We start from the raw sequence: 27,937 nt of genomic DNA, 5'->3' as shown, positions 1-27,937 counted from the left end.
CTCTAAAATTTTCTAATTTTATTTTAATTTTCCTAATTTTTGTTGCATTATGTACATTATTAGCCTTACTGGTTGCAGTTTGCAATTACTTCTTCAATATGGTATAATACATTTTAATTTCACAACGATAATTATTTAACACAAGCACTTGAAATTTTCTCTAATCTGCTAGGGAAAATTGCCACTTCAGATGATACTCTACTTGGGAAAAACCATGTTTGCATATTACAGATTATGGGAAAATGGTATGGTCACTCACAAGTGGATTATCTAATAGTGTCCATTCAATATTAACATAAGTTAGCAGAAAAGATAGAAAGGTCAATGGCTGAGTTTTTTGACAGTTCATTCGGATTTTAGCAAAATACTTGAAAGTCTCTCATGAGAGGTTACTGTATAAGCTGGAACATGTTGGGACTACTTGAAAGATTCTAAGTTGCATTGATGGGTGGCTGCAGGGCAGAGGATTGTGATTAATGGTCTTCAGATTGGTGTAATGTCAGTGGTGTGGTCCCCAAGGATTGATTCTTGGACCATTGTTGTTTCTGATTTTCATATACAACATTGATGTTAATTTTGTTGCCTGCAGATTTTAAGTGGGAAGAATCCCACTTAAAATCTGCAGGCAACAAAAATTGGTAGAATCTTTAAAGATTAGTGCCAAGCAGCACTCCTTCAGGATGACTTGAACAGAATTCAAAAACAGTCAGAAAAGTGTTTTAATAGTAATAGAGGCATGTGATGCAAAAAAGCAAGCATATGAGCTTATGTAGCATCAGCCAAAAAAATAAAAAATGCACACACCCATTCTCTCTAGTTTGTCCAGTTCTTCCTTGAATTTATTTAAGCTATCAACTTCCACAACGACAGATGGAAGTTAATTTCCGCATATCTATTCTACAACTGTCTTTCCTCAATTTGAATTTAAGCCCCCTTCAGTCGGTAATCTGAACAAGTGGAAGAATCCCACTTGTTCAGATTGCTAAACGTGCTAAACCCAATCAAGGCCTTATAACACCTCAATCAGATCACCTCGCAGGTGCCTAGTCTCCAGCTGCTGAATTCTACAGAACTTAAGCCTCTCTTGGTAAGAGGATCCCTTTATTCCCCTCAACCTTGCTGCCCTTCTCTGTACACGCTCAAGCAAATCTACATCCTTCCTAAAATGAGGACTCCAGACCTGTACACAGTACTCAAGGCGTGGCCTGACCATTGCCTTATACAAAGGGATAATCATCTTTTCCCTGCTAGCAAAATTCCTGCATATCATTGACAAAACCTAACGACCTGCTCTTGCAGCCTGTCTGCATTGCTCAGAAAAATTCATATCTGACTGCACAATTACCCCCACATCTTTTTCGTTTTCTACCACCCTAAGCATAGTACTACTACACAGTTGGTATGTTCCTCTGGGGTTACTTCTACCCATATGCAGTACTTTGCATTTGTCAATGTTTAATTTCAGTTGTCACTTCTCAGCCCATCTGCCAAAATTTTCTAGATCCTGTTGCAGTAGCACATTACCATTACTGTCATTAACAACCCTGCCAACTTTTGTATCATCTGCAAACTTCGACACTAAGCCTGATATACCTTCATCAATATCACTGACAAACATACAAAACAACAGTGGGCCCAACACTGAACCCTGTGGGACTCCAATAATAATATTAGTCCATGAAGAGCAGTGTCCACTGATTACCACCCTCTGTCTTCTCCCATTCAACCACCCTTTTATCCATTGTAGCAACTTACTCTTAATATCATTCTGCTCTAATTTGTACAGTAGTCTTCCATGCACAACAGTGTCAAAGGCTTTTCTGAAATCCAAGTATATGATATCAAAATTATTTTTTGCATCAAGTTCCTTTATAACCACATCATAGTATGTTGTCTAGATGATCCTACAATGCATCTTTAACCAGTGACTCCACTATTTTACCTGGAACAGAAGTTAAACTAACTGGTCTGTAATTACTTGTGACACCCTTTGTGAAATGGGGATACATTTGCACATCTTCAGTCCGTGGAGAATTCCCCTGATTCCAAGGGTACTCTAATAAAGGTAAAAAAAGGTATAAAGTGCCGCCGTTACCAACCCACTTCAGGATGGAAGCCTCCTCAACAATTCATGCTGAGGGAAATGGACCATAATCTGCCACGCTGGTCCAGTGCGGGTTGGCAGATCGACCATATTCAGCAGTCAGGGGCTTGAAACCGGGTCTACTCAAAGAGCGTGTGCTACTGCACTCCCCTCCTGACCACTTGGCTACGGTGTTCTCATAATTATGGCTAAAGGCAACAAAATAATGTAAGATCTTACAATTAGGGGAAAAGCAACCCTAAAATAAATTATACACTTGGTGGAGTTGAATTAAACACAGTAGAGGAAGAAAGGGATCTGGACATTATGATACAAACAGATATGAAGTTTTCTGAGCAGTGTAAACATGGAGCCAGGAAAGCCTGTGGCATCCTGTTGATGATTTATCGAACATTATCCTATACAGATTGGTAGGTAAGTCATAATTCCACTGAATAAAATTTGTAAGACCAAATTTAGAATACTGTGTTTAGGTACAGGGACCTCAACTGAAAAAAGACACTGGGCTTCTTGAAAGGGTTCAAATATGGAAAATCCGCATGGTGAGATTGGCAAATGGTTGGCCATACATGGAAAATACTGATTATGTGGGCTTGGCAACCAGGCACCTCAGAAATGACCTGATTGAGGTTTATATAGTTCTGAGAGGGGTTCTTAATATGAAGGAAGGCGGAATTTTCATTTTATGAAGAATGCCAGAACTAGGAGGCATAAACTGAAATTATAGGGAAAGAGGTTATTTAACTTGTAGGACATTTTCTTTTAGCCAGAAAGTCACTGACTGCTGGCACAAGTTACCTTCACAGGTAGTTGAGGAGGGAAGCACATAATTTGTATTTTCTTATCTACTTTTTTTTTTTTTTTTTTGCCGCTGCAGCACAGTCTATGGCTTCCTTGCACTATATGATGATTACTACTTATATCATCGTCTACATGTATTTCAAGGAGTTCATTTTGGCTAATTGTATCCAGTGTCCATACTTAGTGGGTATAACTGTTTCATTTCAATTGGGATCTGACTGATGTGATTTCACTACTACTTGGAAGTGAAAAGGGTTATCAGACGGAATTGTGAGGGATGTATTATTACTTTTGCCTATTATACTTGGTTAAAATTGATGCTAGGTCAAGATTACAAGTCCATTTCACAACTGATATAACTGGGAGGCTGTCACTTCTGTTCTGATTGATACTAACTGCTAACTTTTAAAAGTGATAGCATATATTCATTGTGGCATACTTAATAAGTTACTTTACTTTCTGTTTTATATATATATATATTTTATTATTTTAATGTAGACCCCAAACACGAGAGGTATTAGAACCTATAGTACTTAGTACCGCGCTTGGGTTGGAGGGTGGGAAGACGAAAGAAGATATTTGTTGACATTGGACTTGAACTATTGTAGACTAATTTTCAGGAAATATGTTTGAAGGAAGGTTGTTCCAGAAAACGGCAGTTGAATGAATAAACAAGGAAGATGAAAAGTTGGTTCTGTGAGTTTGAAGTTGGACAGTAAATGGATGTTGGCTGGGGCAGCACGTGTTCGGACGGTTTTGAAAGAGAGAGTGGAAATTATAGAAGCCAATTCAGAAGAACAGTGCCCATAGAAATATCTGTAGAAGAGGCATGCAGCAGCAGAAACAGTACATCTATGAGACAGCGAGTGGAGAGACACTGTTAGAGAAGAATCATTAATTAACCTAACTGTCCTCTTCTGAATGGAATAAAGAAGCCCGAGAGAGGTTTTGGGGGCACCACCCTAGATGTGGGAACAATATTCCATGGTAGGATGGGTTTGCAATTTGTACAGAGTGAACAGCTGTTTGGAAGAAAAGTAACGCCAAGAGGGAAAGAGAAAACCAAGTTTTTTAGATGAAGAGGAAGCAAAATTTGTCATGTGCTTGTGCCAAGAGAGATTAGAAGTCAGGGTAATCCCCAAAAGAGATATATCATTTTACCTAGAAATCAGAGTGTCACCAAAGATAAGCATAAGAATCCTTTTTGCGAGATATAAGACAAGGCTGAATTTTAGAAGGACTGAAATCAACTAAGTTATCTTTGCCCTACTGGAGAATTACGTGAAGATCGGCATTTAAGGAATTGGTAGCAGATTTTCGAGAAGTTGAAGCTGATTGAGCAGGGCAATATTTCTCAAAATGGAAAGTGGAATGCAATGTGCCATCATTGGCAAAACTATGGATAGGATTTCCAGTCAATGGAAGAAGGTCATTAATATACAAGAGGAAAAGAGTGGGGGAAAGAACTGAACCTTGGGGGACACCGGCATTAGTGGAGAAGTTAGAAGACAGAGAGCCATCTACCATCCCTCAGTGAGTGATCATCAGAGAGAAAACTGGATAACCAATTACAAAAAACAGTTGGCAAACCATAAGATGGAAGCTTGTTCAGAAGACCTTTATGACCAACGATCGAAAGCCTTTGAGATGTCTAGAGCAGCTACTTGTGTTTCACAGAACTTTTCCATTGAATTAGTCCATAAATGAGTAACATAAGTCAGAATATCACCAGTGGATAGACACTGACAGAATCCATACTGGCGATCGTTGATCAGACGGAAGGTTTCTAGGTAGTTTAAGAGTTGGCGGTTAATTGATTTCTCCATTACTTTAGAAAGAGTAGAAGTAATTGCAATGGGACGATAATTGGATGGGAGGGATTTGTCATCCTTTTTAGGAACTGGCAGGATATGAGCATTCCAAGCAGAATGAAAAATACCTTTGGAATAAGAAAGTGAAAAAAGGGGGCAAAGAACAGGAGTGAGTTCTGCAGCACAGGTTTTGAGAAATACCATCAGGATCTGGAGCTTTCTTAGCATCAAGATTCGTCAATATCCTTCTGATATCCTTTTGATGGAAGACCACAGGAGGCATTGAAAGGAGTGTATTGGGAATGGTGGGAGGTGTTTTACCAAGATCATTAATACATGAGCTGGAAGAAAAATGGGATGCTAGCAGGTCAGCTTTATCCTTGGCTGAAGTGACAACAGAACCATCTGGTATGGTCAGAGGTGGGAGTAGAGATGGGCAAAAGTTGTGGCCAATAGCTCTGGCAAGAGACCAGAATGCTCCGCTACCATTAGGGCAAGAATCAAGTTTTCTATTCTTAGCCTGTTCAAACTCTAGTTTAGACTGATTAATAACTGCTTTACAATTGTTGCGAGCTTTGGTGTAGGCAGAAAATGAAACTGAAGAATTAGAAACTAGCCAATTACGATATGCAACGTTCTTCTCTTGAAAGGCCTTAGCACATTTATTGGAAAACCAAGGTTTAGATAGGAGGAAGAGATTTTAAAGTGGAGTGTGGGATAAAGGATTCCATTCCTGCATGAATAATTTCACTGACATGATTTGAGCAAACGTTGACATCAGTTTAAACAGTAATCCGACCAAGGAAAAGAAGAAAAGAAATCTCACAGGTCATTCCATTTTGCATTCTTGTAATGCCAAACAATACGAGGTTGGGAATAGCAATGAGATAAAGGCTCCATTGGAGAAGAGACAATCACCAAGTTGTGATCTGAGGTGCCTAAAGGACCGCTCACTTCGATCGTGTACTTAGAAGGGTTGTTTGCGAGAAAAAGATCAAGGGTGTTGGCTGTATGGTTAGGATTCTTGTAGGTAAATGAACAATCTGTGGAAGGTCATTAGTAATTGCAAAAGCCTCAGCATCTCGACAAGCTGGTTCGGTGTGACTAGAAAACGGAAGCCAGCTGGAGTTGTGAACTTACTTCTTCAAGGGTTTGGGATAAATGCACACTCTGAAATTTAAGTAAAAGAGGGCTTTGCTTATTGCTGTTCTTGTGCAAAGGGAGACAGAGAGGGTCATAATCTGTTTTATAGCTATCACTATGCTGTGTGTGTGTGTGTGTGTGTGTGTGTGTGTGTGTGTGTGTGTGTGTGTGTGTGTGTGTGTGTGTGAGTGAGTGAGTGAGTGAGTGAGTGAGAGAGAGAGAGAGAGAGAGAGAGAGAGAGAGAGAGAGAGAGAGAGAGAGAGAGAGAGAGAGAGAGAGAGAGAGAGAGAGAGAGAGATTTATCTCCATTTTGTTCCTTTTAACCCCAGGAGAGGGCTTTCTTCTGTCAGGTTTCCAGCTCCACCACAAGTAGTGCCTGGTGTAGCCAAGCAAGATTAATAAGGATCCGTGATTAAACACAAAAAAAAAAAAAAAAAAAATTCCTTTCTCACTCTCTTCAAATATTTTTTGAAAGAAGAGCTGTTCTCAAATAAGAAGAGTTAATGAATGGTGGAAGGTAAAAGAACCAGTGTAATTTTTATGGAAAATCATCATCAAAGCATAGATATTACTCAATCACAAATCACTTGGGCACCAAGACCCCATAAAAATAATAGATAATGCTGTATCATAAGGTAGCTCAATGATGCAACTACATGTTCTTTGATATAGTGCCATTTCTCTCCTTTAAAATAACTAGGTCTGTTCACTGCTTACTACTCTTCAAATATCCCTGGTATACCTAGCCTTCCGTTCTCATTATGCCTCAATGTAAAAATGAATTTAGGTGACACGATTCAAAATATCACACAAAATAGGTATAAAAGTGCATGTAATGTCAGTAGGATTAATTTCTGAGAAAGTTATTTTTAAAAGGAAAGAACTCCACAATATACTATTTTTAACCCTGTTAACAACTCTTGATTTAATTAACAACGGCTTACATTAATAACAACTATAATAAAATTTTAGATAAAAATGAAGACAAAACTATAACAATAACTAAAGCTGAAAACTTCCAAAAATTTAATCACCTTTAACCACATAAAATTATATTATGATTCAACTAACATGATCTGTACTAGACGTACAGTATATACCAAAATTCATGCACCATAATAAATCATAGTGCACAAATCTTTGCATCTACGATTTTCTGGAGTTCTGCAATTGTTGTTGTACAATCTTGACATGCAAATGTTGGAATTTGTTGTCTGTGAAAAGTAAGAGTCCATCCAAATTCCATAGTTTATAAATGTTATGGAGTGCAATAGATACTACCGTGACTAGGTCCCATTACTGTGACAGCTCCCTTAAGGATGCATGTGGACTTCTTACAATTAGACCAAGAACAGCTACTGTTTTCTTCATTAGTAGCACTTTTTTAGTCTACTATCACAGGGATGGTTGCAGATACTTCCAGAAACCTTGAAATGTTCAATTAATTAATTAATTTTTCAGATTAAGTTAACTGGTAACTACAGGTGGAAAAACAATCATGCAACTGCCATTAGATTAATTGAACATTTGCCTGAACCTCTCTGAATATAAATATCATGGCAACTCTCCTCCATTGTTAGTTTTCCTTCCATTTTAAAATTAAGCCTGCAACCAGTAAAAATGACAACTAAAAGCATTTTAGTATTTTCCTAATTGGTGAGCAATTTTTGAGATGCTCTTTACAATAGCAACAAAAATTTAAAACGAGAACATGTAATTTAAAAGCAAACAGTAGTGCAGAAAAATGCTTACATTTGATGATCCAACATCTAGCTTGTCTAATATGCTGTTAAGACCATCCACAGATATTTTTCCTTATATTAAAAAAAATAATAATAATTAGTTTGTTTTTTTTTTTTGTAGAATTAAAGCAATTCTTAACTGAAACTACTAGGAGTCAGTAAGTCACAAATAAATGGAAATGCATAAGTACTAAATGAACAATTTGAATTTTTTAAACAATAGATTTTAGAATATTCTACAGTGGTATCCAAATATTCATCAGTGCAACAGCAGCATCCTTCCAAAAATTAATCACCTTCTTCAACTACATAAAATTATATCATAATTCAATTAATATGCTTCACACCAATAGAGAATTAAGGTTGTGCTATCAGCATGGATGGTCAGTTATGGTGGTGTTCTTTTTCATCTTCTGCATATTCAAAAGCATGGAGATACTGCAAATGCTGCGTTGTATGTATACTCTGAATGAACCTAAGCACTTAATTTTCAGAAAGAGCACAAGATATTAAGATGTCTTCTCTACTGCGCTGACATCACCCCCGGCAATTTCAATTTGTTTGGTCTACTTAGAACAACAGCTTCATATCAAAGGCTTTTTTGCAGGAGGCTAAACTTTACTGATTATGATATTCATTTACACAGTGGACTTTCAGAGTTTAATAAAGCGATGGACCATATATAATTATTTTTGGTGGTTATGCCTCATAGTTGCTTCCTCCCTCTCCCTCCCATTACTTAGTGACTTACTGAGTCCTATTTCAAGTGTTATTTATCATCAAAAATTACAAAAATTTACTCAAAGAGCTAACTACCGTCAGGGGTAAAGGAAAGGGTTTTTGCTTCCGTAAAGGGGAGTACAGTGGTCTCAGACAGTTTTTAAATTCTGTACGGTGGGATCAACTGACGATGTTACAAACAGTAAATTCTAAGTGGGAAGCATTCAAGGAATTAATCGTGGAAGCTACTAGACTTTTCATACCGATGAAGAAATATTGTTCAAGGTTTAGGCCTAAATGGTTATCAAATGAACTAATGAGACTCGTGACAGAAGAAAAATGCATGGGATGCATATAAATTATCAGGCGACGCAGAAGCCTGTAGCAGATATAAGCTAGTCTGTAATCAGGTCACAAAGGAGGTTCAGCAGGCAAAGGCGGATTACGAGAAATCTTTGGCAAAAGATGCTAAGAAAAACAGCAAGGATTTCTTTACTTATATAAAATCTAAAAGGAAGGGGATGAATATGATTGGTCCACTTGACATCGATGGTTCGACTGTTGATGATCCTGCTCAGATAGCAAACAAACTGAATGAGTATTTTGCATCTACATTCACACGTGAGGAATTATTACAGTTTGAAAATGGAAGAAGGTTATCAAATTGTAGCAGTGTGCTTAATGATTTTGTAATAACTGAGAGCAAAGTGGAGGAGAAATTGTTGAAGTTAAACATAAGAAAGGCACCTGGGGTGGATGGGATCTATCCAGTTATATTAAAGGAGGCGGCAAAGCAACTAAGCAAACCCTTAGCCATAATTATGAGAGCATCCTTGGATTCAGGGGAGGTTCCCACGGACTGGAGATGTGCAAATGTATCCCCAATTCACAAAGGAGGTTCGAAGGGTGACACGAGTAATTACAGACCAGTTAGTTTAACTTCTGTTCCGGGTAAAATAATGGAGTCACTGGTTAAAGATGCATTGCAGGATCATCTAGACAAGACTGCAGCAATAATTCAGACACAGCATGGGTTTGTTAAGGGAAAGTCTTGTCTGACAAATTTGATTGGTTATTATGATGTGGTCACAAAGGAACTGGATGCAAAAAATAATTTTGATATCATATACTTGGATTTCAGGAAAGCTTTTGACACTGTTGCGCATGGAAGACTACTGTACAAATTGGAGCAGAATGGTATTAAGGGTAAGTTGCTACAATGGATAAAAGGATGGTTAAGTGGGAGAAGACAGAGGGTGGTAATCAATGGGTGCTGCTCTTCGTGGACTAATGTTATTAGTGGAGTCCCACAGGGTTCGGTGTTGGGTCCACTGTTGTTTTGTATATTTATCAATGATATTGATGAAGGTATATCAGGCTTAATGTCGAAGTTTGCAGATGACACGAAGGTTGGCAGGGTTGTTAATGACAGTAATGGCAGTGTGCTACTGCAACAGGATCTAGATAATTTGGGCAGATGGGCTAAGAAGTGGCAACTGAAGTTTAACCTTGACAAATGCAAAGTACTGCATATGGGTAGAAGTAACCCCAGAGAAACGTACCAACTGTGTGGTACTACACTTAAGGTGGTAGAAAATGAAAAAGACCTGGGAGTAATTGTGCAGTCAGATATGAAGTTTTCTGGGCAATGTAGACAGGCTGCTAGGGCAGGTCATGGGGTTTTGTCAATGATATATAGGAATTTTGCTAGCAGGGAAAAGGAGGTGATTGTCCCTCTGTATAAGGCAATGGTCAGGCCACGCCTTGAGTACTGCGTACAGGTCTGGAGGCCTCACTTTAGGAAGGATGTAGATTTGCTTGAGCGTGTACAGAGAAGAGCAACACGATTGGTGAGGGGAATGAAGGGATCCTCTTACCAAGAGAGGCTTAAGTTCTGCAAATTGCAGTGGCTGGAGACTAGGCACCTGCGCGGTGATCTGATTGAGGTCTATAAGGCCTTGAATGGGTTGAGCACGCTGAATTCTGATGGGATCCTCCCACTTGTTCAGAATACGAACCTACGGGGACATAAGTTCAAATTAAGAAAGGATAGATGTAGAATAGATGTGCGGAAATTTGCCTTTAGCCAGCGGGTGGTTAATTGCTGGAACAAACTTCCATCTGTCGTTGTGGAAGTTGATAGGTTAAATAAATTTAAGGAGGAACTGGACAGGCAATTGGAGGGTATGGTGTGATTTTTTTATTTTTTTTATTTATTTTTTTTTTTTGGCTGATGCTGCATAAGCTCCTACACTTGCTTTCTTGCATCAAGTGCCACTACTACTACTACTACTACTACTACTACTATCAGTATAAAATAATACCTTGCTACTTCAAAAGTATTAATTTACCCTTTTATGGGCTCACAGATGCTAATGTACACTTTGTTCATTAACAATCATCAATACAGACTCTACCAGAAACCACAAATTCAAATTTTGAGAATCCCTAATGAGAAACTAAGTACAGAGAAGTGGCAGTACTTCCAAAATGTTATGAGCATGTTCACATATCAATGCTGCCAAAAAAAAAAGTATAAATTATTTGAGCTCTGTGTAGCAAATTTCTATAAATTTCCTCAACATATTTCATTCTATGTTAGATTTATCATGCATATCCAATTTTGAGCATAGTGCTCAAAACTGCATTGGAATTTTATTACAGTTAATAATATTTCAAAAATTTCTAAAATATTAAGGTGATCATTGCCAATTACAAATTTTAACATATTTGTAATTAATCATATGTCAGAACCAATTAAAACTGTGGTACAATGTTTCTATATGTTGGATAAATTTTTTACAAAAAAAAATTTAATCCTGCTTTTGTTGCCAACTAACAACATTCTGATTTTTAATATTTTTCTCAGTGCACCCTCTGGTTTGCTCTCTGCTGAGGTCTTGTGAATCTATAGTAACAACCATTCTTGACTTCTATTTGGGGCCTGTTTGAATCACACAATTTTTAACTTCCCTCCTTTTGTTCCTATATAAAGCAAGAATCTGAATAAAGATCTTTGCCTCATATAGGTACTAACAGAAAAATTTACTTCTAGCCCCTGCACACATGCATAAAGCAGATCATGTCACAAATTTTCAGATGGTTTTTTGCTGAATATTATATCCATACATGTGTATTTACATGTTGAAAATCCATGAGAAAAACTACTGCATCCCACACAAAATCAACTGGCTGTGACAGAAAATGCCTAAGAATTCCTCAGAGACATTTTTGATGCAATCTCCAATAGCATTTTACTCATAAGTCTACAATCAAGTGATAAGTGACAAATCCATAGCACTATCAAAAATAATGAATAAAGATGTGAGATGAAGTTTTCAGCAATTTTTCCCATGCAGAGTGCTGAATATTTGAAAGAGAAAACGTGTGATAAAAATTTCCCAAATGGTATGCAGAAGTCATCACCTGATTAAGAATCATACATAGTGAAAAAAATCAAACTAAAAGAAGAGATCAAAAAGCACAAAGAATGCTTAAGAATTATTTTGGGGGACGGGGGTTGGTTCTGGTATACACAAAATCAGATCAAGATGATTTTGTTATACCATACTAAAAAAGGTACTTACATATACAGTGGATTCCGGTTATTTGGGGCAGCCGTTTATTTGGGGTAAATCTTTAAAAACAGAAACCAATTGAGAAAATAGCCAGGGTTTACTTCGCTTAATTGGGACAGCATGCCGTTTAATCGGGGCAGGAGACCATAGCACTGGAGATTACCCTACGATTGTCTCCGACGGTACCACGTGGTTCGGTCGAAATTCTGGAGGTCACAACCATAAAACAATAATTAGCAGTCACCTGTTTATTCGGCTTTTCTGTTAGTGAAATCTATCCTAAACGGACAGTAAACTCGATCTTACTGAATTTGCAATAATGCCGACAGTTGGAATTCTGTGGGTTATTATGGTGAAATGTGTTTACACTTCCATGAAATCTTCAATCATATAAAAAAATTAATTTTCAGATCTTCTCTTCATTCGTTTTTTTTTTTTTTTTTTTTTTTTTTTTTTGATTTGGTAGTTGTTGGTGCATCGGCTTCTGTGGCCATATTGCACCTCCCAAGGTTTTTGCAGTACTTTGATCCAAGCCCGAGGCGGGAATCGAACCCGCGACCTTTGGGTTGCCGGGAAGGTACTTTACCCACTCGGCTAGCCCGGTCGGCTCTTCATTCGTATTTTTAAAGCTTTGTAACTCGTTACTCGGTTCTCACTTGCACGTATTCTGTTACTTGCAATTTGTGTGTGACACGTATTCTGTTACTTGCAATTTGTGTGTGACGTGTTGTTTGTTATTGATTGCTTATCTTTTTTACTGTTTTAAATTTTAACCCCCACCCACAAATGTCAGTGAACAGAAATGTCAACTGGTTCGTATGTACATATTACATACGTATTAATTATTCCGATTATCACGTATTTTTTTTAATTGGCAAGGTAATAAAGGGTAAATTCCTGCTTAATATATCTTATCCACAGGCTATAAAAGCCTGAAAAGGAGGAATATTATCCACAGGCTATAAAAGCCTGTGGATAATATTCCTCCTATTTTCGCTAATTAGAATCGCTGTTTAACAGAATTAAAATTCAATTCACAAACGTGATCACAATGACCAGCGCTTACTACACATTGTATAGTGAACAGTACTTTACTATGGTGAGTTTGTCGTAACATGATTTGATTGTACTAATTGTAAATGGGGGTGGGTTACATTGTATTTTTTAACTATTTACGTGAAATTTCGGATAATTGGGGCAGCTGCTTAATCGGGCCAAAATGCACTAGTCCCGATCTGTCCCAAATAACCGGAATGGACTGTATTACTGGTTTTATAGAAAAGCTCAAGTATTTTGCATTAAAAATACTCCCCCTTCTTTGACTAACATAAGCTTTTCTTTTTATACCATGATTCAATAAACACATTTTTTGACCACTGTAGAAATCTAACAATACCTGTAGTCATTGCCAATATTTTTATGCGAAGTGTGCTTTCCTCTTCTATAATAATATCTGGATAGTTTTATTGTTTTTTTATGCAACTTTATACAAAAATAAAGTTGCATGAAATAAACTACTGCAGCCTTAAATAAAAATATTACTAGGATATGTGTATTATTGCCCACAAGCTAAACATGTTGAACAAAGGCAAAGTTTAACATGTGTAAGCAATGGCAGCATTTCTTAACCTGGGATCTGTGAATTTCAGAGCTGTGCTAATTTCTAAAGAAAAAATTGTCTGAAACTTAAACACTTTAACACTTTTTTAAATTCATTTGAAATTTTAAACAATATCAATAAGCTTGGAGATACCTAAATACTACTGATTTATTCCCTTAGTAAACCAAAATACTGATTTATTAAGGGAGTATATCAATATCTTGCAGTAGCAACTTTGGAAATAAATTTTAACCTATTTATGTAAACAAAGCATATCACTAAATCTTGTTATTTGCACTTTAAAATGGATCTAAGGTAAAATACAAGACGTCTTTTTTTTTACGTTTTTTTGTATCCTTTTCTTCTTCCGCTATGATGAGTCTACCATCAGGTGCTGTCTTGAATGGCAGGGGTCCCTTAGTGGTACTAGTATTATTGGGTTTAGTTGCTAAAAGAAAAGAAAAAGTATCCACATTACATTAAAGTGGCAAGTGATATGCACTTTTTGTTTTATAGAAAATGAAACAATACCAAATTCAATTACAAATGTTACCCTTGCATAATGAATGCAACTACAGAACAGTTTTTTCTTTCTCTTCTTCTCCACCTGCATTGTTTTTCACCTCTCCAGCTGTTTCAAGAGTTTAACATTATGTGGAACAGTTATTAAATTTGTAAGTCACAGGTATTTTTAATTTCCCTGATAATCTGAGTGATTACTAATTGCCAAAAATAACTGAGCACCTCTAGAATTAGAGGTGCCCACATCAGGAAAATACAGTGGATAAGTCAAAGAATTGAGCTTAGTAGCTTACACTGGGAATCATAAAAGGATGCTATATTAGCAATCAATGTTTATACCATTGCAGCAAAACTGCAATAGTACAAAAATTGATTTTACTAGATGGTGGCTGACAATCACAAATGGAAACACCATTCTGCTACTATGGCTGGGAAAGGTTCAGGCAGACTACAGAAATTTATGAAAGAGAGTGCAGGGTGCTCAGAGGACTGATACATGGCTCATGTAAGTTCCTATCAAATATTGTCAACCAAGAGTTCAGGGTGATTACTGGAAATGATATTAGTACAAATGCAAAACAACAATATCTAGAGAACTGTATAGTATTCAAAATTTAAAGAAGAGCTGCAGCACCTAAACTGATCATTACACTAAGAATTGCATAAAGCATAGCTGCTGTTTGACTTTCAAAAATCTGGAAATTAGGTATTTTTGTAGATAGGAGCAAAACAGGAGATTTTTTGGAAAAGGCAATTTTTCAGATTCCAAATTGCACTAGAAATTAAATTCCACTGGCAAAATGCACACTTTATATTAAAATACAGTCACAGGATTATTTATCAGCATAGTCTGCTTTTAAGCACTAGTTTACCTGGCATATTTCTGTCTGTAAATTTCTGTCTGGATTGTCTGTTAGAAGTCACCTGATTATGATTGCTTCAAGATACTGTGGCAGACTTTGCACAATTTTAGCTAAAAAAAAAAAAAAAAAAAAAAAAGGGACTATTGTTCAGAGTTGGCTGTCAAGAGCATTTCCAAAACTATTCAACAAAGAGAAGATGTGAATTCATTTTTTATTTTACTAGGTTGAATATCTCTGACATTCAGCATTTCTATGAGGAATTATTAAAAATTTCAAGAATGCCTAAGGATAACTTATTATATTTCATTTTTATTTGGTTAGTTCCCCGACCAAAGCCCACTGCATATCAATTCTTTATTCTTTCAATATAGCATCTGGTGGGTTCTTACAATGAAACTTATAGAACAGATCTTCAAAATCTGTTTCTTTACCTTCAATAATATTGAAAAGTAGTGGATTTTTTTTTTAAATTTGATTAATTTCAATTTGGTTCAAAAAAAAACTTTTTCTGAATAACATTATTTGATGGCAAATTGATTATTTTAAAATTAAAGTTAAATAATATTTAACCTTTAATGCTTCCAAAACCCCAGTCGGGCAACTGGCTATCTATGAATTGTGTTTTTAACTAGCAGACTTTTGACTACCATAAAGAAACATGCTTTAGTCTTAGGAACTTATGACAGAAAGTAAAACTAAGTCCACAATTTACCAAATTTATTCTTAAAGTCATATATAGCTTTAGCTATGAATGTATTAAACATTTGAAGTTTAATTAAAAATGTTTAGTTTGCAACACTTCATTGGCTCATATCAGTGTAGAAATCATATTAACAGTACAATGTATAAACTTGCACTAATGCTCTTTCTCTTTGTTTCAGCCATATGTAACAAACCTTACAGTAATGTTTTATGGCATCAACCTGTTTTAACATTCAACACACATCATCTTTGCACTTGTGTCTCATTGGTCTTTTGTAATTATGATTTACAAGGAATACATCCTTTACTAACTTAGTGAGAGGGCGGGAAGAACAGTGGTTTCAGCTCATATTTCTATTCTATCAGAACACATATTAGATGTAAACACAATTTACTTTCTTTGAAAATAAATCTGTAATTATATTGGTTTTTAATAAACTTTAATTTCTTTCATTAATCTTTCTTTCTAAATTGAAAGTGGGTCTTAACCTTGGGCCATACCATGCAAATTGCACTAGAAATTAAAACCTGCAGAATAAAGCCCCCCCCCCCCTTCTTTCTGTTTTATAACTTTCAGACACGCTGTGTGCAGCTTCCGGGTCGGAAGTTGCACACAGTGTTGTCTCAGGTCAAAGACCCCATTCCTGGGGATACCAGTAGTGGGGTCGTATATGAGATCGAATGCCCGGACTGTGGGGAATGTTATGTGGGTGAGACAGGACGGCGACTAAAAGACCGTCTGGGGGAGCACATGCGAGCTATACAGACCGCAGAGTTCAATAAGTCCGCCATTGCTCAGCATTATTGGGAGAAACATCATCAGGTCTCCCCGGTGAATGCTGTCATCCTTGACCGGGCGCATAGGTTCTGGGACCGTAAGTGGCTAGAGAGTTTGTGGATAGGCTCGTCTGAGAACAATAATATGAATAGGGACAGGGGTGTTCGATTTCACCCCCTACTAGAAGCTGTGGTCCTGGCAAAAGACGAGCGTTTTATATTTCCATGCTCCCGAGCCGCTTCCGGTTCTGGATCATATGGAAGAAGTATTGAGTATGCGCCTGGTCAACCACGTGTGCCGTGAGCCTGTTACTTAAGGATGTGTTGATTTAACATCATTGTTGTTGAGAAAGGAGGCGGAAGCCTCCGAAAGCTTCAGTCAATGTTTTATCGCTTTTAGCTTTATTGTATTTTAAATATTTTATTTATTTTATTGTATATTAAAGTTTCATCGTATACATTTATTTTGTAAATTTTGCATATATCATCTTACAGTGTAATATCGTTTGGTTCATTTTAGTTTCTGGTATTAAACCATTTTAATTAAACGGTTGGTGTATTTGTTTTAAATTCTGGAGATGCATGTGTGGGTTTGCTGCCAGTGTTTGTCAAGCTTCAAGATAGTTGATTCCAAGATAGGGTGTAGTCTCGTGCCCTTGCTGCGATTCAAGGTTCTTAAATTGCATGATATGTTTAACGATTCTAGCCAAAGGCAGTGGTGGAAGTACCGGGATTGGTCGATCGCTTCGTAATTGCATTTAGGGTTAAGGTCATGGTGGATCAACCAGAAATGTTCTGCGATTGCAGAGTGGTCAGTGTCTCCCCTATGTAGCAATCGCCACAATCTTTGCAAATTATGTAGTATACCACTTAGGAAGTGTTTTTGCTGCATGGTATAGACATTGCAAAAAAAAGTAGTTACCAATTTTTTCTAAAGAAGGCTCAAAGATATATTGCAATAACATTCCTGCAGTTATGAACTTTTTTGGAATTTTCTACCAACTAACAGAGTGGAGGCTATTTACTGATTCATGCAAAGCTTTAAAGAAGTTCTCCTTCATAATGGAAAAAAGTATGCATCCATTCCCATAGTCCATTCTGCACACTTATACGAAATCGCAGTAGCTGGAGACTATGCACCTGCGAGGTGATCTGATTGAGGTGTATAAGGCCTTGAATGGGTTGAGCATGCTGAATTCTGATGGAATTCTTCCGCCTGCTCAGATTACGAACCTGAGAGGACATAAATTTAAATTGAGGAAAGACAGTTGTAGAATGGAAATGCAAAAATTTGCCTTTAGACAGCGGGCGGTTAATTGCTGGAACAAACTTCCATCTGTAGTTGTGGAAGTTGATAGCTTAAATAAATTCAAAGAGGGGAATGGTTGTGAGAAACTGGTTTTTTTTTTTTTTTTTTTTTTTTTTGGCTACTGCTACATACACTTGCTTTCTTGCATCACACGCCTTTTTTACTATTACAAAAATGTTAAGCTTCTTTTGGAAAAGTTCAGAACAAGGATCACGGTTGGCTAGTGTGTGCATATTTTATAGTTATTATTGCTACTTGGCCAACAACTTGGTCACACGAAAATGCCATGTTTTCTGTGCAAGTGGATGAGTCAAGCAAAACATTGAGAAAGGAAAGTGTGGCCACCAAAAGTCTCTGACACTAGGTTTAAAGAATATTAAATACAAACCACCAACACAAAGCACTGTTACCATCTGTGCAAATAAAGCTAGGTTTAATGAAAACCAATTCATCCAATCCTTCAATAAAGAAGGAAATTGTTTCAAGTTTGTCTGCAGTGTCTTCCATTATTAACAATGGAAAAAAAAAACAAAAAAAAAAAAAAAAAAAAAAAAAAACCAAAGCAGAAATTTTTGGTGGACCTCAAATTTGCAAATTGCTGCTAGTTTCTGTATTTGAACAATCCAAGAACCAAACTGAAAGATTTGTACTGGCTTTAAAAATGTAGTACTTGTAAACACCCAGATTATGGGTCATGATTGTGAGTGACATGCTAGAGAAGTTCAGAAAACAAACTAGGCTGCAATATGAGCGTTAAGTTACACTTCTTGCATTCTCATCTCAACTATTTCAAAGAAAATTTAGGTAGTTTAAGTAAAAAGTACGGAAAAAAGATTCAATCAGGATATATTTGATATCCTTCTTTCAGAAATGGAAAAAGGGTACTAAGCAGGATGAAATGTCAACATGATGGCTAACTATTGCTGGATGCTAAAAAGAGGAACAGCCACTAAAACTAGTTGCCTGAGGAAGACAAAAAGGTGCAAGTTTAACAGTCTAATGTTTAAGAAATCCAGCCTGCAGCAGCCTGATGCTTGAGAGGAGAATGTAGCCTTTAATATTTCTGTTATATATATATATTTTTTTATATATAGTCTATTTGTAAAATCTCTAAAATTACATAGTAAACTAGAACTCATGTGATAGAGCAAATTTCAAGAAACTTTTGAAATATCCATTAAAAATGTAGTTCAGATTTCTTAGCAGTAAAAAGGAGAACTTTTTTAAAATGTAGACTGGTGTCATTTGTCTAATCCTTCCTTAAATTTATTCAAATTTCACGCCAGATAGAAGTTTGTTCTAGCAATCAATTACTCTTTGGCTGAAAGCATATATTCTATCCGGCAGCCATCTTTTTTAAATTTATATCCCCTTGTGTGCACATATGCTATCAGAATTTAGTTTGCTCAACCCATTTAGAGTTTCAAAAACAGCTTATCAATTGTTTAGTTGCATTATTTACTGCTGCAAAAGACTGAGATATGGTGGATGTGTAGAGCTTAAATCTGAAGTTGCAATTTTGGACCGAAATGTATGCAAACTTAGCTTAAGCTAAGTTTGCATACATTTCGTAAAAAAAAATTGCAAAAATAAAAAATAATAAAAAAAATAATTTTTTCGTTAAAAAAAAAAATAAATAATTTATAAATAAATTAAAATTAAGATAATAATAATAAAGTATATGGGCAAAATTAACATGGGAACATTCTGTATAATTAGAAAATTTCAGTGAACAACAATTATACATGCAACGAACAGTTGTAATGGGATAAGGAATAGTCATTAGGAAAATATCTAAGGGCAAGACCATATTTCTCAGAAGCACGGTGAACATTTGACTTACTGAGGGGAGGTCAGGTCGAAATTCAGGTAAAGTTCGGATATATAAGGACTGGTTTGGTAGCAAGTAGGGAAGCAGAGTTTCTCGGAGTTAGCAAATTAGGGAAACGGAGTTTTTCAGCGTTAGCAAGCAGTGAGTAAGTTAGTAGTTGAGAGAAGTCATGGTTGGGAGTTGTAGTTAGTTGCAGATATGTAACTAGTAGTACAAAGAGAGTAGATAAATTTATAGTAAGTGGGCTGTTTAGTAGGAATAGGCCACATTAAAGTGAGTTTGGTCAAAGAGAATCTTGGATAATAAAAGGAATCTGATGTGGAAGCTATTAAAGAAAGTGTCGGAAGATCAAGGAGCTGGTCCAAAAACTCAGAGAAATGATGAAAGTTATTCTAAGTACCGTTTCGTATCATTATTCCTAGTCAAGGAAATAATCCAAAAAAAAAAGGGAGAAAGGCATTCTGAAATCCTAACTGTGATAAATTTGATTAGCCTAGGAGGTAGCTGGATAATCAAATTGGATGTCGTAAAGAACTATATATAATTCAATTTAGAATGAGATATAGAATGGACTTGTTGAAATTGTCTATCCCAGTGGGGAAACATCTGTAATATGGAAAAGTTTTCTTGCAATAAATTTTGTATGTATTTAAGTCAGTTTCTATAATTAAACATGCTAAATTTGTCATGTGTATTGTCAATTGTCTCACTAAATTTTCTAGCTAAATAAATAAATTGCCCGGAATTTTGTTATCGCAGTCAGAGGCCCCAGGATAACTTGTAGTTACCAGATAAAATTAATGTAGGTGAAAAAAATTGTGTATAAATAAGTAACTAATTATTTATATATAATAGTACACGGAAGAAGGAGTGTACGCCTACAATTGACATGCCTATTAAGAAAGGAAGTCATACAATTGGCAAAGTTGCCAGCCAGGATAGCTAGAAAACAATAGAGTGAGACAATGATAAAAAGAAGTCGATTAGTATATTTGGAAATGGTTTTATGTATAATGTTGATAATGAAATTTGAAATGATAAGGCTTATGGTTAGTATTGATTTATTGAATAGATATAGTTAACATACGAATTAGATATCGAGATAAAGAAGTGAAAAGCAAAACGGTTAGAAAAAGAGTTGTTAAAAGTAATTGTAAATTGAAATTTTACCATAGTTGCTGGACTTACGAACCAGCTGGCGAGCCAGAAAAATATTTTAAAGTGTGTAGAATAATTAGAATAAAAAAAAAATAATAAAAAAAATGTATAGGAAAACAGAATGCCTGGGGTAAATAGAAGGAACGAAAAAGGGGGCCAGCTCTACTAGAACAACCGTCCACAAGCACCGGAGGTGAAATGGCAGAAGGGCCTCATGCACTATACCGTGGGGAGGGACGAAATTTTAACTTTAAGGGTAGAGACTACTTAAGAGCGTTTAAAGGGGAAAAACAAGAGAATGTGGAAATATTTTTAAATAAATTAGCCCAGATAAAGAGAGCGGATGGTTTAGGGATGAAGAGATTGTAATCTTCGCGGAATTTAAATTGGAAGGCTTTGTTTGTTTTGTTTGGTTTTTTTTTTTTTTTGGTTTTTAGGAGCATTAGCAATTAAGGCCATATTGCTCCGGGATGTGCGGTGGTCATTCCCTGACCTTTCCGATTCCTCCGTATTTGGCGGTGACGGGCTCGAACCCCGGTCTAATCAAGAAGCGTGTACTATGCACTACTGCTCCTTCCCACCTGTCTATGGAGTCGCCTAAATTGGAAGGCACAGTGCTAATTAAATGTCAACAGGAAACCTTGTATGAAAGGGTAAATTCGCTAACAGGTTTTAGTAGAATTATAAAAAAATTGTTTGCAAAGAAAGAATCATTTTTCGCAGCGGTAGGTAAACTAGGGAGGTATACGCAGACGGGGGGGGGGGGGGGGGGAGAATCGGTCGCTGAATTCCTACAGAGATTAAAAGCCATTAGAATGAACACAAAGATTGATGCCACGGAAGAAGGGGCTTTCGAAAAGCTATTAACGGGGCAATTTATAAAAGGGCTAAATGACAAATTCAGAAAAGAAGTTATGCGAAAAAAGCCAGAGACCTTGGAGCAGGCATTTTTATATGCTGAAGAAAAGAAGGTCTAGAATTGAATTTTAAAACCAACACAAAACGAGAAACATACATGATAAATGTAAGCATGGGGAATGAAAAGAGGGAAAGGGGAAGGGAAACACAAAAAGGGGAGTTGTTTGTTTGTTATTGATTTTTAGGAGCATTAGCAACTAAGGCCATATTGCTCCGGGATATGCGGTGGTCATTTCGTGACCTTTCCGCATCCTTCGTATTTGGTGGTGACGGGCTCGAACCCCGGTCTAATCAAGAAGCGTGTGCTACGCACTGCTGCTCCTTCCCACCTGGCTACGGAGGCGCCTACAAAAAGGGGAGGAACAAAGCACTAAAAAAGAAACCCGGATAGCCAAACAAACTGGAGAGAAAAATAGACTGGCTAATAAAACAATTTAGTGAGAGGGAACGGGAGAACCCAAGTGGCTGAAGAGGGATGTAAGGGGGAAGGTGAGGGTGCAGCAACCTACGAAAAGGGGAGGGGGATTTTTTTTTTTTTTTTTTTTTTTTTGGTAGTTGTTAGCGCATCAGCTTCTGTGGCCATAATGCACCTCCCAAGGCTTTTGCAGTACTTTTATCCAAGCCTGAGGCGGGATCCGAAAGGGGGGTGTAACAGGGGTTGTTACATATGCAATAGCCCTAACCATTGGGCCAGATTCTGTCCTAGGAACAAATGGGGAAAACCGGAAGAGAGAGGAGATAGGGCGACAGGGGCCCAACTATAGGCAAGCGGTGCCCACAACACTCGTAGACAGAAACGCGACCATTCCAAAAACATTCCGAGGGGGGGGGAGAGAAGAATGAAATTAATACACTAGAAATGGTTCCCCAGGAAGCCGGATGGGAGGAACCGCCCAAAAATTCAGACAAGGCTATTTATTTTGGTTATTTGGTTTTTTTTTTTAGGAGCATTAGCAACTAAGGCCATATTGCTCCGGGATATGCGGTGGTCATTCCCTGACCTTTCCGCATCCTCCGTATTTGGTGGTGACGGGCTCGAATCCCGGTCTAATCAAGAAGCGTGTGCTACGCACTGCTGTCAGACAAGGCTGCATTAGCAATACCAACATTAAGTTAGTAACCCTAGACAAGACCTAATGTATGTAGGAGGAAAGATAGGCAATTTGCAGGGAAAATATTTAGTAAATACCAGGGCCACGAAGTCAGTCTTAACCTGGGAATATTTCGTAAAATTTAAAAAGTAAGGAAACTTCGGGAATAAAGCCCTGTGGCAGCCACATTTTACAAGGTATAGGGGGAACAGAAATAGTGTCCGATTATGAGGTCCCATTTCTAGTATCACTGCCCCAGTGATACTAGAAATGGGAGGAGCACCCATACTACACAATTTCTTGGTATCCAAGGGGATAAAGGGGAAGAGATATGATGCCATACTAGGGTTAGATTTTTGGTGGTAAGCAGGTTTCTGCATTGATTGCAGCCACGGCACAGTATGGGAAAAAACGCAGGTAGATGACAGGTAAAAAGAAGCGTTAACAGAAGGAGGAATAAAATTAGTGGGTAGCAATAATCTAGAAAATAAAACTCTTATGCAAGGAATACAAGAGTTACTGGAGCTGTATAATCGCATTTTTGCCGAGAAAATAACAGAAGTAGGCATGACTAAGGTAATGGAACATACAGTGGATCTCACCCAACAGCACCCAATTTATACCAGGCAATACTGCATACCGCAGGTGCAGTTAGAAAGACTAGGGCAGGAACTGAAAGACATGGAAGCTAATGGAATAATAGAGAGGTCAACCTCATACTGGAATAGTCCCATATTAGTCGTAAATAAACCAGAAGGTGGGGTAAGAACTCCTGGATAGGTGCCGAGACAGACCGACTACTTTAGATTGAATAGGGGTGATTTCTGTGTCCGAAACTAAAACAAAGATAAGAAAGGGGAAACATTTTAGGGAAGCTATAGAGCTAATAGACATTCTAGAAAATCCCTTAGAAGGAATTTTCTACAGAAAAGGAGGAGGGATTGTAAGCTTAAGCTTATTAAAAAAAAAAAGAAAAAGAAGAAGAAATTTTTTTTATAAATAAATAAATTAAAATTAAGATAATAATAATAATAAAGTATATGGGCGAAATTAACACAAGATCATTCTGTATAATTAGAAAATTTTCAGTGAACAACAATTATACACGCAACGAACAGTTGCAATGGGATAAGGAATAGTCATTAGGAAAATATCTAAGGGCGAGACTATTTCTCAGAAGTATGGTGAACATTCGATTTACTGAGGGGAGGTCAGGTCGAAAATCAGGGAAATTTAGGTAGTTCGGAGAAATAAGGACTGGTTCGGTAGCAAGTAGGGAAGCAGAGTTTCTCGGAGTTAGCAAAATAGGGAAACAGAGTTTTTCAGAGTTAGCAAGAAGCGAGTAAGTTAGTAGTCGAGAGAAGTCGTGGTTGGGAGTTGTAGTTAGTTGCAGATATGTAACTAGTAGTTCAAAGAGAGTAGATAAATTTATAGTAAGTGGGCCGTTTAGTATACAACAGAACTTATGGGAAAAATAGGTATAGGGGCAGAGCACTCAAAAAAGTTAGAAACCCAATAAAATTGCTAAAACAAGTTTAAACATCTTAAATTTCTAATAAATACATAAATATTACAGACATTATAGCATTGTAATTATATACATACTAACTAATATTTCTGTTCACTAACTTTTTTTTTTTTGGATTGTAAAATTTAAAACTAAAAAAGATAAGCAATCAATAACAGCGAATACAGCACACGCAAATTGCACAAGTGAGATACAGAGAAACAAGTTTACGAAGCTTAAAAAACAGTAGTGAAGAAAAGATTCTGAAATTATGTTTTTTATATGATTAAAGATTTCATGGAAGAGGAAACACATTTCATCAAAATAACCCAGAGAATTCCAGCTATTGGTATTATCGCAAATGCAATAAAATCAAGTTCACTACCAAACCATTAGAAAGATACATTATGGCCCTGGCAGCCTATGCGTCATTAAATTTCGCAACAACAACTACCCATTAATACTGAGAGTGCACTAAACAGAAAAGCCCAATAAACTGGGAACTGCAAATTGTTTTTATTGTTTTATGGTAGTGACCTCCAGAAATGTATTCCTCTGCTCACTCTATCATGCTTCAAGAAATTTCTGTTCGAACTGAAAAATGGAAGCTCCTGAAAACAAGGGTAGTTGTTGTTTTGGTTTTTAGGAGCATTAGCAACTATGGCCATATTGCTCCAGGGATATGCGGTGGTCATTCTGACCTTTCCGCATCCTCCGTATTTGGTGGGCACGGGCTCGAACCCCGGTCTAATCAAGAAGCGTGTGCTACGCACTGCTGCTCCTGCCCACCTGGCTACTGAAGCACCGAAAACATGAGTTGGCATACAATATCTTGTGAATACAGCAAATGACAACAGTGTGTCTGCAACCAATACAACTACAGTAAATGGGAAATATACCCTTTCACACATCTGATATTTGTGTTTTAAGATTTGTAAACTTGTATGCATTGCTGCACAGGTCGCTATGTTTAGCTTGGTGCCGGGTTTTGCATTCACCTGATGTTACTCACAGATGAAATCACATGAACCAACGTGAAAATTGCGTTAAACCCACATTGTTCCCTAACATATCAGTCGCATTGCCAAAATGCAGATTATAGCAGAACTGACTGTATTTGGTAAGAGTTTGGCTACAAAATTATACAACTGTAAGAATTTGGTTAAAATACTACATATTTGTCTTTGACACACACACAAATCCCTATACATACAAAAGTATAAAAAAAATAAAAATGCTATTATGCAAAGTGACAGATGACAAATAAAATTAAGAAACGCAAGTACAGTGGATTCCAGGTATTTGGGACAAAGCTTAAAGGACAGAACCTAATTGAGAAAATAGCCAGGGTTTTCTTTGCTTAATTGGGACAACATGTTGTTTAATCAGGGCAGGAGACTGAAGCACTCGAGATTACCCCGCCATTGTTTCCGACTGGACCACATGGTCCGGTCGGAGACAATCAAGACCATCAAGTCCATTGTAAAGTGAAATAATTAGGCACTAGTTAAAGGGATCACTGGTTAGTAAAAATAGCCGCTTTATACAGTAGAATCAAAGTTCAAAAAACCAATTCAAATCATTAAAATGCACTACACTTTTATAGTTATCATATGTTCAGTTCTAAGAATCAATTTTGAACACCTTTGTGATATTTTTCTAAAGCACATTTCTGGAGGTCACAACCATAAAACAATAAAATGAATTTGCAGTTTCCGGTTTATTGGGCTTTTCTGTTAGTATCACAAATGGGTAGTAAACTCGATCATATTGCATATATGATAATACTGATAGCTGGAATTCTGTGGGTTTTTACGTTATTATGGTGAAATGTGTTTCCTCTTCACTCATATAAAAAACAAAAATAAATTATCAGAATCTTCTCTTCATTCCTATTTTTTAAGCTTGTTAAACTTGTTACTGCATATCTCACTTGCATGCATTGTGTTAATTGTAATTTGTGCGTGCCGTGTTCTTTGTTATTGATTACTTTTTTTTTTTGTTGTTTCAAATTTTACAAAAAAAAAAAAAAAAAAAGTCAATGAACAGAAACATCAATTAGTGTGTACATATTACAGCACTAATTAAACTATGTACATAAGCATAAATTTATTTTTATTTTGCTAACTGTGGAAAATATTCTTTGATTGTACAGTGAACCAATCTTAAAGCGAGAGTCCACTGTATTTTTAACTATTTATGTGAAACTTCGCATAATTGGGGCAGCTGCTTAATCAGGCCAAAGTGCACTAGTCCCAATATGTACCAAATATCCAGAATCCACTGTATTTAGTTCTTGAGGACAGAAGTTGTGCAAAAATATCACCAAACAAGGTCATTGCAAAATGGCACCTAACAAATATATGCTCCCAAATGTCAGCAACCTGCGCCTCTTTAACTTTTAACCCACATGGAGCACAATTTGAAATGGAGTCAGAGGACTTAAAAATCAAGAACATGTGGAGTGCAAGACTAAAATGCCTTAAAACTGAAATTGGGGATTTGGAAAGGCAAAAGACTGCCCTTGCAATTCTATATAAATAAACAGTGATAGATGAGTTGAAAAAGCAAGACCAAATTGTGTTTGATGCATGGAGGCTTAACGAAGAAGTATATAAATTTGAAAATATTTGGGTTTGGACGTATTTCTGCAGGCAAATATTTTCGAACAAGAACTATATTAAATAAAAATCAAGAAATCGTCTGAAAATTGCAAGTCTCTCAGCATGTTTAAAGATGAAAATTATGGCGTACTCACCTGATGTTGTGAGACTTGCTCAAGAATTCAGCAGCAAAAGTCACATTAATTCGTACCTAACTGGATGTTTGTTACGTTTTTTCAGTATTAATAAATAATATTTCAAAATATATATTTTTTTAATAAAACACCACTCTATTCCATTTATTAACTCTCCCCACCACCCCAAGCCTGAACTGAGGTATGGCTCTTCGGATCCTCTCTTTTTAAAAATTAGATCAAAAATGGTTCTTCACTCAAAACAGGTTGCCAACCCCTGGTGTAACAGTTTACCTACAAATGCTAACAGACAGTTTCCTTGCACCCATATACAGATATCTTATAGTACAGAACATACTATTAAACACAGAAATAGATAACAAATAAAAACTAAGAAATAGAATCACTTCAATGCAGCCAAAGCCATGCAAGTATACAATAACAATAAACATGAAACCAAGAATGTGTCTGGACATGAGCATGTAACTACATGTGCATGAAGGTGTGCACAATTAAACATCATAATATGTGGTGTATAGCATTATCAATCATTGCACAATATATTTTTTAACATAAACTGATTATTACAGCAAATTTATTGATTTGCTGTAATGAGGTGCTACTGCATATACATAGAATAACCTAGTCACAGTTTATATTAAAGATTCTCAAAAAGAATAATTCAATATAAAGACTGAATATATATGCAAACACAGATTTCCATTTCAAACTTGCAGACAAATGCAGCGATTTGTCTGCAAGTCTTTTATAAAACAACTGGAGATGGACAAAATACTCACCCATAATTTTTCTACTAATAGAAGGATCCAAGAAATCCACAATCTCATCTCCACCCAGCTCTTCTATCCATGTAGATCCCTTATTCCTAGTGACCCTTTTCTTATTCCTACTTTGCACAGATTTTTTACTCTCGGTAATTTTCTCTAATTCCAAATCTGATTCAGAATCTTGCAATAATTCTTGAATTCTGATATACAAATAAAACCAAAATTTTAGTCATAG

The 27,937-nt window shown here is 36.6% G+C and overlaps 1 protein-coding gene across 1 annotated transcript in view; it reads right to left on the bottom strand.

The window, feature by feature from the left end:
* Positions 1 to 27,937, bottom strand: part of LOC150078438 (RRP12-like protein) — a 496,297-nt gene that overhangs the window by 56,849 nt on the left and 411,511 nt on the right. The window contains exons 29-31 of the mRNA XM_090384563.1: positions 27,715 to 27,902; positions 13,843 to 13,947; positions 7,612 to 7,673 (exon numbers count right to left, since the gene is read on the bottom strand). Of these exons, the coding sequence (XP_090240689.1) occupies positions 7,612 to 7,673; positions 13,843 to 13,947; positions 27,715 to 27,902 (355 nt within the window). The remainder of the gene's footprint in view (positions 1 to 7,611; positions 7,674 to 13,842; positions 13,948 to 27,714; positions 27,903 to 27,937) is intronic.

This window comes from Mastigoproctus giganteus, chromosome 11, assembly GCF_048544385.1.
Source record: "Mastigoproctus giganteus isolate SK-2022 chromosome 11, ASM4854438v1, whole genome shotgun sequence".
Lineage (NCBI taxonomy): Eukaryota > Metazoa > Arthropoda > Arachnida > Uropygi > Thelyphonidae > Mastigoproctus > Mastigoproctus giganteus.
Note: the sequence above shows the minus strand (reverse complement) of the source record. Positions and strands in the feature narration are given on the sequence as shown.